The sequence below is a fragment of the Danio rerio genome, chromosome 13 (genome assembly GCF_049306965.1).
Source record: "Danio rerio strain Tuebingen ecotype United States chromosome 13, GRCz12tu, whole genome shotgun sequence".
NCBI lineage: Eukaryota > Metazoa > Chordata > Actinopteri > Cypriniformes > Danionidae > Danio > Danio rerio.
Genome location: NC_133188.1, coordinates 54,940,340 through 54,958,443, shown reverse-complemented (window position 1 = coordinate 54,958,443; position 18,104 = coordinate 54,940,340). Strand labels below are relative to the sequence as shown.

The 18,104-nt window shown below is 39.0% G+C and overlaps 2 protein-coding genes across 6 annotated transcripts in view; both read right to left on the bottom strand.

Annotated features, from left to right (window-relative positions):
* Positions 1-18,104, bottom strand: part of hs3st1l1 (heparan sulfate (glucosamine) 3-O-sulfotransferase 1-like1) — a 131,926-nt gene that overhangs the window by 6,833 nt on the left and 106,989 nt on the right. For 2 of the 5 annotated variants that reach the window (XR_012388560.1, XR_012388561.1), the window contains exon 2: positions 1,850-3,619. Coding sequence is in view for 2 of the 5 variants with exons in the window: in XM_073919594.1 (XP_073775695.1) it covers positions 2,552-3,481 (930 nt within the window). In the remaining 3 variants the exon portion in view is untranslated. 5 annotated transcript variants of the gene reach the window in all.
* The window catches only part of dntt (deoxynucleotidyltransferase, terminal), a 621,669-nt gene continuing 613,988 nt past the window's right edge, over positions 10,424-18,104 (bottom strand). Inside the window, exon 9 of the transcript XR_012388546.1 lies at positions 10,424-10,791. The gene's annotated coding sequence lies outside the window, so the exon portion shown is untranslated. The remainder of the gene's footprint in view (positions 10,792-18,104) is intronic.

The following is an 18,104-nucleotide window of genomic DNA, read 5'->3' as shown; positions in this document are numbered from 1 at the left end:
AATAGTAAATAGGAAAATGGAGAACTCTTAAACAAAAGTTACCGTAAGTAAAGTAATTAAACAGTTACGATAAGTAGAGTTAAAAATGCAATATTTAAATAGAAAGTTAAACGTTTCACTGAGATGGATTGTTGGTGATGGTATGGGTGTTGGCCAGATTGGGTAGCTCTGCACAAACAACGGAAAATCAAAAGATTTAAGGCCTACGAGTAGATTTCAAACTAAATTTAAGTTTTTGAGGTTCAAGACATTTTTAGACTTTAAGACCCCACGGAAACCCTGCCTCATAATTAATTCACCTTCAAGCCAACCTTGGGGTGACTTTTTTTCTGTGAGATGAACACAGTTGGAGAGGTTTTAAATGTTATCCTGGTTCTTCCATGCTATATATACTATGTCAGTATAGGTGACCGTCAAGGTGGACACCCATGGCACGAAGAGTCCCACAAGGTTTAATTCTGGCATCTCTGCTGTTCAACCTTTATATGATTACTCTGAGCCAAATGATGCGAAAGAACCAAATCTCCCACAAATCTACCACAGCTATGCTGATGACACTCAGATCTACCTAGCCTTACTGCCTAATGACTACAGCCCCATTGACACCCTCTGCTAATGCATTGATGAAATGAACAGTTGGATGTGCCAAAACATCCTTCAGTTAAACAAAGAGAAAACTGCAGTCATTGCGTTTTGGAAAATAGATGAGCTTCTCAAGGTGAATGCATACCTTGGCTATAAGGGTCAAACAACATTAAATAAGGTCAAGAATCTTGGTGTGACTCTGGACTCAGATCTGAGTTTCAATAATCCTGTCAAAGCAGTAACTAAATCAGCATACTGTCATCTCAAACACATTGCAGGAATTAGATGCTTTGTTTCCAGTGAGGACTTGTTCATGTTTTTATCAGCAGTAGGATGGATTACTGTAACAGCCTCCTCAAGGGCCTTCCCAAAAAAAAAAAACAGTTGCAGCTCATCTAGAACGCTGCGGCCAGGATTCTGACCAGATGCAGGAAACTAGAGCACATCACACCTGTCCTCAGGTCTTTACACTGGCTGCCAGTTACATTCAGAATAGTTTTTAGGTATTATTACTGCTCTATAAATCACTAAATGTTTTAGGAGCTCAATACATCACAGATATGCTCACTGAATACGAACCCAACAGATCACTCAGATCATAAAGTAAAGAGTTCAGTCAAAGCAGGGTGCTTTTATAAGTTTCAAAATAAAAGTCACTATGCAGCATAATTATTGGCCTTGTTCTGTTTTTACCAACCTGGGCTCATTGTGGAAACGTAGCCCCGCGGACGTTTCTGCGGAACGCGATTTACGTCCCGGGAGGTACGTATTCGAGCGTTTTTTTGTTTTCGCTGTGCGTGCTTTTTCGCGTCTCGGGCGCCTCTCAGGAGCGCGCGGCGTTTGCGCCCGCGCCGTTCTCTAGCGAAAAAAAAAAAGAGCAAAAGCCCTCGTCTTCGATTTCGACCGCGTTTTCGGATCCCGCCGCGTTCTCGCCCTTATTTTTCGGATTCCGTTTTCCGTCTTACCTGATTTCCGGAACCTGCTGTTCCCCGGACTCGATCCCGGTCGTCGTCCACCGTGGCCGGCTCCGGCTCCTCCTCCGGGGCCTCCGCTCCGCCGACGCAACGCTGTGAGCTAAGCGGACAAACTGATTGCATCGGGAAAGCCCTCCACCTGGAGGCGAGCCGTCGGCCGGCGAGCGCGAAGAGGAGGGGCGGAGCGGCGCCACACCACCCCGCAGCGTTCACTTGAAAAAAAACAAACGCGCCCTTTACGCACCTCCGGCCACGTAAATCGCGGTCTCCAGAAACGTCCGCGGGGCTACGTTTCCAGAATGAGCTAGGGTTGGTTTTTACAACTGTTTTAGAACTTCCAATTCAGTTATCCACCGCAGAAATAATAATAATAAGCAGAAAACAATCAAACTATTGCTCTACAAACAAGTGTGTTCATGACTATACATAAAAAGTAGACTAATATAGTAAGAAAATATCAGTTTGCGACATCCCGCAGCCGAAAGAATGAATGGAAGTGAATTAGAGTGGAAGTCTCCAGCTATAAAGATTCCAATGGCTGTGCCTGACTGTCCATCAAGAATAAGCTCAATATAGCTTAGAACAGGGGTGTCAAACTCAGTTCCTGGAGGGTCGCTGCTCTGCACAGTTTAGTTCCAACCCTGCTCCAACACCTGTAGGTTTCAAACAAGCCTGAAGGACTCAATTAGTTTGATCAGGTGTGTTTAACTAGGGTTGGAACTAAACTGTGCAGAGCTACAGCCCTCAAGGAACTGAGTTTGACACCTGTGTAGAACCAGGAAACAATATAAAACTAGACTGTGTTTGTCTGGCCAGAAAAAATTGAGGTTTAGTAAATTATGGGGTAATATTCACTTCTGGCTGAACTAATCCTTTAGGTATCGCACACCCCTACTATCAGAAGCTGGGCGGGAGAAGGGTGGGTGGTTTATATAGTCCATCAGCTGTCAATCAGCCTCTCATCCGGGCTGTGATTGGTCAGAACCTCCCTCTTACTGCCAGTTAAAAGTGCGTCCTATGAGCCGGTAGAAGTTCCGATTGTGTTGGCGCAGATACGAGCGCAGCTGCCGCAGCACATTACTGTTCACCGGAGGATGCGGACGCCCTTTCGACTCGTGCAAACAGCGCTCGTGACCATCGCTGCGGATGCAGTAGAAGCCTTTAGTTTGGTTAAAGTAGAAGTTGGAGGCTTCAATCCGCGGCGGCAGATCTAAGAAGCGCTCGACTCTCTGGAGCTCCGGGAGCGGGTCGTGGATCAGCGTGTCTCCATCAACAATATGGATCTGCTCCAGGGGAAAGTGCTGGAGCCAGTTCCTCATGTGCACATCGTACAGACTGCGCTGGATGGCTTTATAGCGCGTATTCAGCGCTCCGTTCTTCACCAGCATGTTCTCGATGGCCTGCACGGGCTTGTGGTTCTCCAGCCGGTTGAAATAGACCTGCGTGTAATCCGAGATCACCCGCTCGGTGGGATCCCGAAGGATCAGCAAGAGCCTAATAGATGAATTCATCGCGTGGATCCTCGCCGGCGCCACTTGAGATGTGAAATACCCCGGTGTTTTCTCAATTGTGATTTGAGTCGGGTAGGAGTACGGCATTTGCTCTCGATACCAATCAAAACCCTTACTGTAGTTCTCATCCCAATCAAAGAAGTGGACTTCAGTGGCAGCTGCCGCCACTTCAGGATGGATATCCAGCATCTCCAGCAGGGCTCGGGTGCCTCCCTTACGGACGCCGATGATGATGCTGTGGGGTGGGTGTTTGGAGGATCCCGGGGGCGGGATCAGTGACGGAGTGACTGAATCGTTTGAGGGATCTCCGGGAGCCGGTGTGAAGCCGTCGGGCCACCGCTGGATGTACTCTGGAGGAGCGGCGTATGCGCGGAGCGCCAGGAATAACACATAACTCAGAAGATTGGCCATGGAGAGGGTGGAGAGAGACGGAGACGGTCGGGTTGTGTTTGAGGCTTTCAGTCACAAATGAAAGTCAGTGAAGGTCAAGGATGGCCTCTTTGAGTTTAGTGTTCAAGGACGAGGTGAAGCCACCAGTCCACTGCACATCTGGAAGACACAAGAGAGAGGAAAAAAGCAGGATAAGTAACGCAACCGTAGCTCTAACAGTAGGTAGTGAGTGCTCAAACATGAGCTGCGTCCCAAATGGCACACTATACACTATGCACTCATGCACTATGCACTTACACACTCAATAGCAAAGTACATGTATGTAGTGTCGTCCCAAATGGAGCACTAATGTTTTTTTACCAAGCGGAAATTCAAACCGTTTCTCTGATGACGATTGGCGGTTAATTAAATGAGCAAACTATCAAATAATACCTGCCATGAGTAAAATTGCATTCACCATCGGGAGGCGCTATAATCAATCTCATAGGATAATTTTGCTTTCACCATCCAAAATAAATAAAGTTATCCAACATGTGCGCCGGATATCTCCGCCCCTTCCGCTACGTGAGCAAACCTGCAGTCGTTGAGTCGGTGAAGTGTCCATCATTACACACTTCATTGTAGCGGCTGAATGAGTGCATCATCCGGGTAATTAAAGTGCACTTATTATTTTTAGAGTTTTCAGTGTGAACGCACAACTTACATTATTTATACTACAAAATGGCGTAGAATAGTGCAGTGGTTCCCAACCTTTTTCTTAGGGGCCCCCCCCATGAGCATATACAAACATTGGAGCCCCCCCACCATTAAAATACACATTTACGCACACACATATGTACTATATATATATATATATATATATATATATATATATATATATATATATATATATATATATATATATATATATATATATATATATATATATATATATATATATATACTGTATGTGTGTGTTTGTGTAATATTAATATATAATATGTATAGAAAATATAAATTAATCAGTTTTAACTTGTCTTGGCCTTCAATAAAACCAAAATTTAGGTAGGCTGTCATACTGTTTAATCTTTTTCTTCGCCTCTGAAGAAACACTGCATTTACGTCTCTCTGCCGATTTTGTTTTGATTTTGCCTTTACGACACGTTGACAAGCACATTGCGTGAGTGAGCAAAATTTAAATAATTATTTTAAGTTATTTATTTTAATTATTTTTACTATTATGTTGGAATTTTAAGCATGTGTTTTGATATATATATAAAATTAAAAATACATATAAAATAATAGGGCTGCTCGATTTTGGGAAAAATCATATTCACGATTATTTTGGTCATAATTGTAATCACGTTTATTCAAAACGATTATCAGTTAAAGTCAAAATTATAAGCACTCCTGAGAATTTTTTTTTATATAAATATTTCCCAAATTATGTATAACAGAGCAAGAAATTTTAAAAGTATTTCCTATAATATTTTTTCTTCTAGGCTAATTTGTTTTATTTTAGCTAGAATAAAAGCAGGTTTAAATATTTAATTTAAAGTCAATATTATTAGCCCCCTTAAGCAATAAATATTTTTGATTGTCTGCAGAAGAAACCACTGTTATACAATGACTTGCCTTATTACCCTTATTAAGCCTTTGAGCTGCACTTTATTCTGAATGCTTGTATTTTAAAAAATATCTAGTAAAATATTATGTACTGTCATCATAGCAAAGATAAAAGAAATCCGTTATTAGAAATGAGATATTAAAACTATTATGTTCAGAAAAACAAAACAAAATATTCTTTCCATGAAACAGAAATTGGGAGGAAAAGGGTTGCTAATATTCAGGAGGGCTAATAATTCTGACTTCAAGTGTATACATACAGTTATTTTCCACCCTGCAAAGGAAAGAGAAATAAATACAATATAATAAAAATATTAAACAAACTGTGCTTTAAGCATCTTCACTGTAAGAAAAACACTTTAGCTACAGCAGTCCTTCAGTCAAGACTAGTGAGGGATTTTCTTGTTGTTTGATTAAAAATCATAGAAACAGGCGGCAGCAGGAATATTTCTCGCTGTCTCTTTGATTTCTCTTTCACGTGTCTTTTGATTCTCAACTCGTTTATTACACAAACGAGGGTTAATATAAATAATCACTAAACACCGCGTTTTGACACCTATTTGACCATTAAAGCGCTCACGTTAACATGACTTTAGATGTCTCCGCTCCTCTGCTCGTCTCAGAGTGCGAATGCTGACCGGCCGCATGATTCTGACCGAGTGTGCTTGCTGCACACACACACATAAGCACTCGCTCGTTCGCGCTTTAAAGAGCAACACGTGTACAACTGGAAAGGTGGCGGTATATGATGCAATAATCGTTTATCTCGATTAATGCTTTTTTATAGTCGTTTAAAATCGAAATCGGATTTTCGATTAATTGTACAGCCTATATTATAGTGGAGCATTTTTATGCCTTTTTCTACCTCAACACTTACCCTCTTCCGCGCCCCCCTTGTAAACTCTGGCGCCCCCCTTAGGGGGGCGCGGACCCCAGGTTGGAAACCACTGGAATAGTGCATAAGTATGCGATTTAGGACGCAGCTATGGTCGGGTAAAACTTTAAAACATAAACATCTAATGCCTAGTTCCCACTACAGGATTTTAAACATCGCCAGATCGCTTTGCCGTTCACACTACATGACTTAATCTAGTGTCTTTTAGACGCTGTGGTGTTCATACTATGTGACACTACCTAAGTGATCCACAAGAGGGAACACACGCACTTTAGATCTGACAACAACTCATTCCCCAACAGCTCAGTCAATCTACCAAACCACAGCCAATGACATTTTGAGGGAGAAACCATTGCTCTTTTTTGATCACCAGCCAGTGTGGCCAGTAGTTTTCCAACATTCCTAGCCACTCGCCATTTCCACTAGCCACAATTTTGTTGTTGGGAAAATATATTTTATATGCATAATTATGACTTTGACATGCTACAATCACTTGATTTAGATGTTGTGTTATGACCACATGCCTCCTCATTCATTTTACTTTTTGTGTATGTTGTGTATGTTGTGTATGAGCTTGCTCAGTGAGCATGAGCACATGGGTCATGGTTTCATAAGCTGCGTCCCAAATCACATACTTATGCACTATTCTACGCCACTTTGTAGTATAAATAGTGTTAAGTGGTGTGTTCACACTGGAAACTCAATAAGTGCACTGGAAAATAATAAGTGCACTTTAATTACCCGGATGATGAACTCATTCAGCCGCTAAAATGAAGTGTGTAATGATGGACACTTCACGCACTCAACAACCGCAGGTTTGCTCACGTAGCGGAAGGGGCGGAGCTATCGGGCGCACATGATGGATAACTTTATTTATTTTGGATGGTGAAAGCAAAATTCTCCTATGAGAGTGATTATAGCGCCTCCCGATGGTGAATGCGGTTATACTCACGGCAGGTATTATTTGATCATTTGGTCGTTTATTTCACTGATCTGCCAACCGTCAAACGTCATCAGGGAAACGGTTTGAATTTCCGCTTAGTAAAAAAACATTAGTGACCCTTTTGGGACGACACTACATACATATACTATCCTGTTGAGTGTGTAAGTGCATAAGTACATAGTGCATGAGTGCATAGTGTGCCATTTGGGACGCAGCTATAGTGTTGTATTACAATTAGTTTATTCACAGCAAGAAAGTCACTGGTTCGAGACCCGGCTGGGTCAGTTGGCATTTCTGTGTGGAGTTTGCATGTTCTCCCTGTGTTGGCATGGGTTTCCTCCGGTTTCCCCCACAGTCTAAACACATTGATGAACTAAATTGGCTGTAATGTACGAGTGTGAAAGTGTATTTGTGTTTCCCAGTACTGGGTTGCAGCTGGAAGGGCATCAACTGCATAAAACATATTTTGGAATAATAAGGGGTTCATTCCGCTGTGGTGACCCTAGATAAATAAAGGACTAAGTTAAAGGAAACTCTACTATATAAGGAATGCATTATATACCAGTACTATATAAGGAATATTTGCTGATGGGCATTGTTAGAGTACGTTGTTTTTTAATGATTGAACTATTCTCTTGTTCCCACTGTTGAGTTGTTGTATTTGAGGCTTTATTTGTCAGTTTTTTGTCCTTTTCCAACATCTTTGTGTAGCACTAGTTTCTTCCACATCTCCTCCTCCTCCTTCTGCTGTGTTCTGATGTGATTTCGTACTCTTGTATCATTGATATGGAGCTGTAATGCACTCAAAACTTGCTGGAACTACTTTAGCAGTGCATTTATCTGACAATAACCAAACACTTTAGAGTGATCACCAGCCAATCAAGCACTGAACAACCCTATAGTATAAATACACATACACCATTTGCATCATTTAATAACTATTCAGATCATCTCTATCAGGTTTATTCCTCTACACACAGTGAAATTTGTTGTGCGTGTCAGATTTACTTTTAAGTGTTCCCAATTATTTTGCACCGTGCTGTGAAATCTAGTTTTCAATCTCTTCTGATTCACAAAATCTTGGCTTATGCTATTGAAAAACGCAAACCCTCCTGAGAAAATAAAACCAAAATAACTTAAGATTCCTCCAAACACTTGGTAGAATCAAGCCAGCTAAATTGATTTATACGTGTGTGTTTATAAGCACAAACAGACTCTCTGAGGATGCAGGAGGAATTACTGAATATGTAACTATAAAAAACGCCTCATAACTCACTAACCAATTTCATTATACGGAAAGGGCTGTTTATAAAGAATGTATTGCATTCTACTCAATATAGAAACACTTGGTAGAAAATTACCCAGCATTCCATAGAGGATTTAATCAGTTTGCACTGTGTTTTCGTCCTCAGACTGCATTTATAACCTGTACAGTTTGTGTTGTGCATGACTGAACAGGCTGTAAATGTACAGTACTAACCCAGGTGGGGCATAAAGAGCAATGAAATCTTCCTCTTTCAGTTCAAGTCTACCTCAGAATGTTTTGCTCTGAGATGGGCGTGGAGCTCTGCGAGCAGAGGGAGGAGTGGGTGTGGCCAGGAGAGCAGGGGGGGAAAGAGGGAGGCTCCACTGGCTCATAATCAGACAAAAACAAACGTCACACAAAACGTGAGGAGACGCATGACTTTATAGGTTACAAAGTCAAAACGTAAAGTAATAAACATGAATTTAAAGCTGTTACATATACAATAGGCTATTCATAATTTCATGTAACATATACACACACAACCACAATGTGTAATATCATTAGAAAGATAATCAGGGCTTTACATTAACACACGCCAACCTGCCAAATGCGGGTAGATTTCAGCTCTGGCAGGTTAGACAGACACCTCTACTAGCCACTTTGGTTGTTTGGAAATAATTTTAAAATCGTAGTTATCTAAAAGCAGGGTTCGACAATAAGCATGGCCCAATATTCATGCAAATGTGATATTATAATTGAGAAGCAGCACGATTGACAAAAACAACTGTGTTTGTGCGAGCAAAACAGCAAAAAAAGAAGGTAAATAGGGTATATGCTGAAGCATGCTAATAGGACTTTTCATTTGCCAGTAACCTGGGTTAAGCGCTTCCGGCGAATTGAATGCCAATGCAAAATTCGGTGCGTTTAAGGTCTGTTTTCTTTAAAAATCGGCGATCTCCACTGGCTGAGTGATGTCCGATTTAAAATGGTCTCAGATTGTACAAGAAGCACTGCATTAAATCACATTTCCCCCGCCATATCTTTATAATATGAGCATTTATTTTACCCCAGTGTATTCAATGGAGCTTCTGCGTTAGCCTGTCGATTCTGACGGGCGCGTGCGAGTAAACGACTTTGTCTCGTTTTACGCTTGAGCAACTAAATAAATGCTAAAGTTCATTTAACTGAATGTATTTTAATGACATTACAACATCGATGCTGTATAAGGAATCGTATTAAATAAGAAAAAGTTCACAATAACAGCTCACCGGAAGTGTATCAGCATGGGAACAGCACTAGCTCTGCATATACCCTATACCGAACGAGAGGATGACCACTTACGCGCACAGGTGATGTGATGCGCATCTGTTAAAAAGCGTCTGCTCTACCGTTCACTTGCGCGAAACAACCGTGTCGATAGGAAGTACAACTGGTGCGTTTCCCTTTGAAATAGACTGGACAAAGAGCGATGATCTTGCGCCCACAGACAGTCCAGGGGCCTCATGTATCAACGCTGCGTACGCACATAAACTTTGCGTACGCCAGGTTTCACGCTCAGAATCGCTCACGTTTGGATTTACTAACAATGAACTGAACGTGGGAATTTGCGCAGGTTCACGGCAGCTTTTTGGCAGGCGTACGCACATTTTTTTGTGCGTGTCTGTTTTATTTCCATTGGCGACTCCTAGAGGCAGTTGTGTTAAATTCTTCTCTACAAAGTGTCTGAGCCTTGCAATGGCAGCTGTATGAGACGGGTTCATATAGTAGGTATGTAAGATTTCCATACCATACAGTTGACCAGCTAAACATTAAAGCACAATTTGCAGCGGTCGCCTGTTTTCCCAATGTAATCTGAGCTATCTACTGCACACACATTGCTATAAAGACACTATCTGAAGATGAATTTGCATGCGTGAATCAGAAACATTTCCATTCAATAAATGTGCAAATAAAATATGATGCACAAACTTATTGATGATTCCTACTGGTCTTTCTCGTGATAAATAGTGGGCAAAATCTGATATGTAGCGGGGAAAAAAAAGAAGAAAGAGTTCATCAGACACTGGATTCGAGCCGAGTTTATGCTTGAGAGTGTCAGTACATGATCATATGCTTTTATGAGGTGCGCCACTGAGACTGCGAAGGGTACTGCAATATTTTACAGATATAAATCACACTATTTCTTTTTTAAATGCACTCAGTGCGATGTTCAGACCCGACTGTGTTGACCGCATCAGCTAAACTCTCCCACTCGATTTTTTTTCTTTTGTTGTTAATTCCGGAGAACAAACTTGCAAATAACACCGCTTTTCTCCGGTCTACCTCCGAAAGCAGCACCTCCAATTCACATTCTGTTCAAAGTTTCTCTTTTTGCTTGCTTTTGCCGTTGCTTTTTCGTTGGGTTTTGACATTAGCATAGTCATTAGCATATTCATACGGGGGAGGAGGCAGGGAGGGGTTTTGTGCTCGTGCATGTTGCGCTCAGTTTCACGTTCATTCAGATGTACAAAAGAATATGCGTGAGATTCGGCATATGCAGTGTTTCATACATCTGAATTTTTTTCTGCGTACGCACATTTACAGCTTTGTGCGTACGCAATGTTTTAGTAAGATTTCCACGCAAGTCTTCGTACATGAGGCCCCTGCTGTTTTCAAGAGCTCAAGATAAAAAAAATACCCATATTATTTTGCAAGCAGCATTTCATTTTAATTATTCTTTGAACAGATTATTGACAGGCCAATATTAACCGTGTGCACATGATTATTTTTTATTTATTAAACACGGTATGTTTTACCTGCTTTCTTTTGCTTAGTTATTTTTGTTAATATGGTTTAATTATATATATATATTTACATTTACATTTAGTCATTTAGCAGATGCTTTTATCCAAAGCGACTTACAAATGAGGACAAGGAAGCAATTTACACAACCAAGAGCAACAATGAATACGTGCTATAGGCAAGTTTCAGGTCTGTAAAGTCTAAGAAGGGAAGTATTAGTAGTATTAGTTTTTTTTTTTTTTTGGTACAGTTAGTGTGATATTCAGAGAGGCAATTGCAGATTAGGAAGTGTAGTGGAGACTAAATAGTCGAGTTTTTAGTGGTTTCTTGAAGACAGCGAGTGACTCTGCCGTTCTGATGCAGTTAGGGGGTTCATTCCACCAACTGGGCAGATTGAGCGTGAGCGTTTGCGAAAGTGATTTCTTCCCCCTTTGGGATGGAACCACGAGGCGACGTTCATTCACAGAACGCAAGTTTCTGGAGGGCACATAGATCTGCAGAAGCGAGAGTAGATAAGAAGGAGCAAGGCCAGAAGTCACTTTGTAGGCAAACATCAGAGCTTTGAATTTGATGCGAGCAGCAACTGGCAGCCAGTGCAAACGGATGAGCAGCGGAGTGACATGTGCTCGTTTAGGTTCATTGAAGACCACTCGTGCTGCTGCATTCTGGAGCAGCTGAAGAGGCTTGATAGAGTTAGCTTGAAGCCCGGCTAGTAAAAAACATTTAATGCATATAAAAAAAAAAAAAATAAAAATATATATATATATATATATATATATATATATATATATATATATATATATATATATATATATATATATATATATATATATATATATATGAGCAATATCACACGAGTAGCAGTGCGATATGGCTGTCTATCGGCACTGGTGGGAGACGTGCATTGCCTTAGTGCCTTAGTGCCCCCACCAGTGCCGATATACAGCCATATCGCACTGCTACTCGTGTGATATTGCGTTTAAACAACAGTTTGACGGCATAATTGTGTATATAAAAACAAAATCAAACATGGAGAGTCTCAAAAACCCTTTTGTATGAGGAACTACTTTCTTCCGGATTCAAATCATAAGCTGACAGTTAAACAGCTGAGCAAGCATCTTTTACACTTTAGATCTGTAGTGTCGGCTTTCTGCTGGCTGTATGTGGGCGGAGTAATACACAAGGGGGAAAGAGGCTGTAGGAGTTCTGATATTGCAGAATATTGCACGACTATCAGCCAATCAGATTTGAGAACCAGACAGAACTGTTGTATATATATATATATATATATATATATATATATATATATATATATATATATATATATATATATATATATATATATACACAATAACATTACTTTAATGGGAGATTACTCCCCGTTTATGTCTAGTTAACTGGTGATCTGGGACTTTTAGCCTGGACAGATTACTGTGCATATTTTAGATGACGATATTCTTTTTTAAATGCATTAAATGTTTTTTAAGGAAAGTTTTGTTGAAATAAAAAGTGCACCTATAAAGCTATATTATCCTTGTTTTGACACAATATAAAATTGCGGCTAAGAAATACTCATTTGGTATAGTCTGAGATAAATTTGGTAAATCCTTAATCTAGAGCCCTGAAAAGTCGTGAAATAAAAACTGATTGCATTGCCACAACCTATTTGCTCATGCACACTGAGCAAGCTAATACACAATACTCACAAGAAGTTAAATGAATGAGGAGGCATGTGGACATAAGACTACATCTACACTGCAAAAAATGCTTTTCTTACTTAGATTTATTGTCTTGTTTCTAGTCCAAATATCTAAAAATTCCTAAATCAAGAAGAATTTTCAAGACAAGAAAAACATATTGTCCTGTTTTGAGAAATAATATGCCAATATTAAGTAAGTTTTTCCTTAAAACAAGCTAAATAATCTGCCAATGCGGTAAGGAAAATAATTATACGTCAAAAGAAAACAACAAGATTATTTTGTTTACTCCATTGGCAGATTATTTTGCTTGTTTTAAGGAAAAACTCACCTAATATTGGCATATTATTTCTCAAAACAGGACAATATGTTTTGCTTGTCTAGAAAATGCTTCTTGATTTAAGAAATTTTAGCTATTTAGACTAGAAACAAGACATTAAATTTAAGTAAGAAAAGCATTTTTTGCAGTGTAAATCAAGTCATTTTAGCAAGTCAAAATCAAATTTTTGCATAAAATAAATTTTTTCCAACAAGAAAATTGTGGCTAGTAAAAATGATGAGTGGCTAGGAATGTTGGAAATCTACTTGCCACAGTGGCTGGTGATCAAAAAAGTTAACGTGAAGTCCTGAAGATAATCATGATTTTATAAACATGATAAATGAGGAGGACTTCTCTCCTCCTGAATTCCTGGGTCTGGATGGCAGTGCAACAGGGGCCTCATGTGCGAAGACGTGCGTTGAGTTCATATTAAAACATTGCGTACGCACAAAGCTGTAAATGTGCGTACGCAGTAAAAATTCAGATGTATGAAACACTGCATACACGGAATCCCGCGCATATTCTCTTTGTACATCTCAATTAATGTGAAACTGAGCGCACGTGCACAAGCTCAAAACCCCTCCCTTCCTCCTCCCCCATATGAATATGCTAATGACTCTACTTTGGCAAAACCAAACAAAAAAGCAACGGCAAAAGCAAGCAAGAGGAGAAACTTTGAACAGAATGTGAATTGAGGTGCTGCTTTCAGAGGTAGACCGGAGAAGAGCGCTGTTATTTGCATGTTTGTTCACTGGTTAATTTAAATAAATAAATTATAAAAGTTTATTTAATTAATTAGTTAATTTAATTTAGTTTAATTTAGTTGATCTGTCCATTAAAGGCAGCGGTCAGAATAAACTAAACACCTGTGAAGACACTCGACACAGAGGAACATAAGAACTGCTGCCATCTAGCGTTTCGAAAGTGTTATTAAATAGCAACACAAACAGCGAGCAGAAGTGTAAATGCAGGGCTACACGCAAGTCAGGCGCCGCGCGTCAAGCCGATCACTTGATGTAAATGTATAAACCAGATGTAATTTTAAATTTTTTTTGCAAAGATGATATAATACAAACCATCGCTTATAAATGTACATTATTTAAAAATGTAAATATTAAAAAGCTTTCAAGGATTTAAGATGCAGATGACCATTCAATGATATAAGCCGAGGTAAAGTGATTTTTAATTAATAAAAATAAAGTTAAATTTAATTAATTTAATTGTGGCTGATGTGTTACCATAGCAACTATAATGTTTTGGTGATTCTACAGTTGCTATGGTAACACAACATCTTTTATAATAATACAAACCATCGCTCATAAATGTACGTTATTTTAAAATCTAAATATTAAAAAACTTTCAAGGATTTAAGATGCAGATGACCATTAAATGATACAAAGTGATTTTTAATTAATAAAAATAAAGTGAAATTTAATTTATTTAATTACGGTTGATGTGTTACCATAGCAACTATAATGTTTTGGTGATTCTACAGTTGCCATGGTAACACAACATCTTTAGTAATATAAACAAATGACCAAATACTGTAGTTTGCTACGACTGCAGGGTATATTATACTACAACAACATAGTTTACTATAGTAAAAACTTGTGTTAAATTAGTTCACAGTAGTTTATACTACAATATAGTGAAGCGTTCGTTAACAACTCCAGTGTGTTATGCATGACTGTAGAGGCTCTAAATGTACAGTGCTAACCAAACACCTTGACATGTTTCTTTTGACTGACTGTGCTTTTTTTTGTATCGCTTCAGCAGACTTGAAGAAGCGCCAAGGTCAAAGTCAGAGTAAAAAAGTCCATCCGCCATGCAAACACACAGACTGCAAAGAATGAACTAAAGGACTCGCTGATTGAGTTCAAAAGATCTTCAAGTATCCAGTGCAGATGTGCAAATGCGCAAACATCTTGTGACCTTTCCGCTTGATCAAACATGCGAGACTCGGTGACCAAACAGCCGGAGCCTGCAGACAGAAGGAAAGGTCACTGCTGTGGCATTTACACACTCATAACTGATTAAACCTTAGAACTCTATTACAGATCACACACACACACACACACACACACACACAGACACACACACACACACACACACGTCTTTCAAGACTTGATTTCTCAGCTCCGAGAACACTTTAAACAAACTCAAACACGCTCGAGTCAAGTAGATATTCATCACGTATTCATCACCGCAGTTATTATAATAATTCGACACTTCACGTTTCTGGTGTTGATTCACAGCGAGCGACACTGAGGAGAAAAGAAACAAAGCCAAGAGAACATACTGATTTATGAAAACTTATGCATTATTGAATATTATAATCACCAGAAACTGGTCAAAACAAGAAAACTAATGCAGATTAAATATGATCAAATGTTATAAACACAGGCAGCACGGTGGCTCAGTGGTTAGCACTGTGACCTCACAGTAAGAAGGTCACTGGTTCAAGTCTCGGCTGGCTCAGTTGACACTTCTGTGTGGAGTTTGCATGTTCTCCCTGCATTTGTGTGGGTTTCCTCCCGGTGCTCCGGTTTCCCCCACAGTCCAAACACATGCGCTATTGGGGAATTGATAAACTGAGTTGGCCGTAGTGTATGAGTGTGTGTGTGAATGAGTGTGTATGGGTGTTTCCCAGTACTCGGTTGCAGCTGGAAGGGCGTCCGCTGTGTAAAACATATGCTGGAATAATTGGCAGTTCATTCCGCTGTGGCGACCTCTGAAATAGAGACTACGCTGAAGGAAAATGAACGAATTATGAATATTATAACCACTATATTCAACTAAACTGAAATTCCTCGATGCTAGCAGGAAAAAGGTCTTATTTTAAATATGGTGGTGTTGATTTAGAGCAAAGAACACTGAGAATATGGAGCTCAATATATGACAAAACAGTCTGAATTTAAAACCGTCACTCATGAGAATGATCTATGCTCACCTATGATTAAGTTGACTTAATTGTTTTTACTTTAATATACAATTATAATTAATACAGTTAAAGATGCAGTAGGTGATCTTCCACAATGCTAACAGCTTAGCATGAATCTCTGAATCACAGTCCCTCCCCTGCCGTCTAGAGCCACGCCTATTTAGAGTTGCATGGTAAACAATATAGGGAGGGACTAGGCGGAATAGCGCTATTTACTTGTGTTTTGTCATTAAACCAATTAAAATCTACATCATCGATGCTGTAAAAGGACTTTATGAAACTGAAAATAGTCTTATCGATCTTCACCGGAAGATTTTAGCGGCTGAACAACACTTCTGTGAAGATATAACCCGTTTGTAACAACAACATCAAACGTTACATCAGCTTTGCGTGAAGCTTAAACAGTTTTAAAACAGAACATGACCTGTCTAAGAGAAATCCGTTAGCCATGGTGTCATCTTTTCTCCAGTGTGCAAAGGTAACTCCAATATTGATTAAGGTTTTTAAAAAGTTTTGATTGATCAGGTATTCACTGATCGCGCGTGTGCCCTTTCTTCCTCTCTCATGAACGCGCGGCACCAACAGCGGTCGGTGGAGTTGCGTACAAACGGCTGCGCAGTTGTTCAAATCTGCTTAAAGACAGTTTCGCCTACTTATCGGAATTATGAGAGATGTCGGTCCGACTCTATTTAATTGGATGAACATTTTTTAGTTTTATGCTTTAACCAGAATATACAAACACATATAAACACATTTAGATCACTTACTGTAATCATTACTATTGGACTGTGAAGAGACTTTCAACCAGCACAACAACAAATGCTTCTGAAGACAATCACCTACTGCATCTTTAGGCAAGGCAAGGCAAGTTTATTTATATAGCACATTTCATACACAATGGCAATTCAAAGTGCTTTACATAAACAAGAATAAAAATAAATAAATAAATAAAAATGCGTAAAAATAAAACAAAACTTAAAAACAGGTAAAATGTGATATAAAAGAATGAAGAAGAAGAGAAAAACATGATAGTGTAATCTGTCGGTCGTAGCACAGTGTTCATACAGTAAAGGCACAGCTAAACAGATGTGTTTTCAGTCTTGATTTGAATGTGCCTAATGTTGGAGCACATCTGATCATTTCTGGAAGCTGATTCCAGCAGCGGGGGGCATAGTGGCTGAAAGCCGATTCACCCTGATTTGACTGAACTCTTGGAACTTCTAGTTTATATGACCCTAAAGATCTGAGTGATCTGTTGGGTTTGTATTCAGTGAGCATATCTGTGATGTATTTAGGTCTTAGGCCATTTAGTGATTTATAGAGCAGTAATAATACTTTAAAATCTATTCTGAATGTAACTGGGAGCCAGTGTAAAGACCTGAGGACAGGTGTGATGTGCTCTGATTTTCTGGTTCTGGTTAGAATTCTGGCTGCAGCGTTCTGGATGAGCTGCAACTGTCTGACTGTCTTTTTAATCTAAAACGCAAACAAACAAACAAACAAACAACGGCACAACAACACATAACAAATGATAACGTGAGAGTTAAAGTTAAAGTAACTGCTGTAACTGTGATGTAATTACATATTTATTTTAAAAAAAATCTACATCATACATTTTATTAATTCATTTGCATGTTTTCTTGCTTATATGAAGTTATACGAAGTGTTTTATATTAACTTTTGCTTTTTGTTTAATATGATTGTGTCCAGAAGATAAGCCAATAAACAGTTGTTCACAAAACAAAACCCCATAGTGATTTCCAATATACAGTTAAAGTCAGAATTATTAGCCAGATTTTTTTCTTTTTAATTTATTTTTTAAAAATATTTCCCAAACGATGTTTAAAGCATTTAAATGTTAGCATTAAGTTTTCAGAGCAAGGAAATGTTCACAGTATGTCTGATAATATTTTTTCTTCTGGAAAAAAAGTCTTATTTGTTTATTTCGCCGAGAATAAAAGCAGTTTTAAATTTTTTAAACACCATTTTATTGTCAATATTATTAGCCCCTTTAAGCTATTTATTTTTCGATAATCTACAGAACAAACCATCGTTATATAATAACTTGCCTAATTACCCTAACCTGCCTAGTTAACCTAACTACCCTAGTGAAGCCTTTAAATGTCACTTTAAGCTGTATAGAAGTGTCTTGAAGAATATCTAGTCTAAAATTATTTACTGTCATCATGACAAAGATAAAATAAATCAGTTATTAGA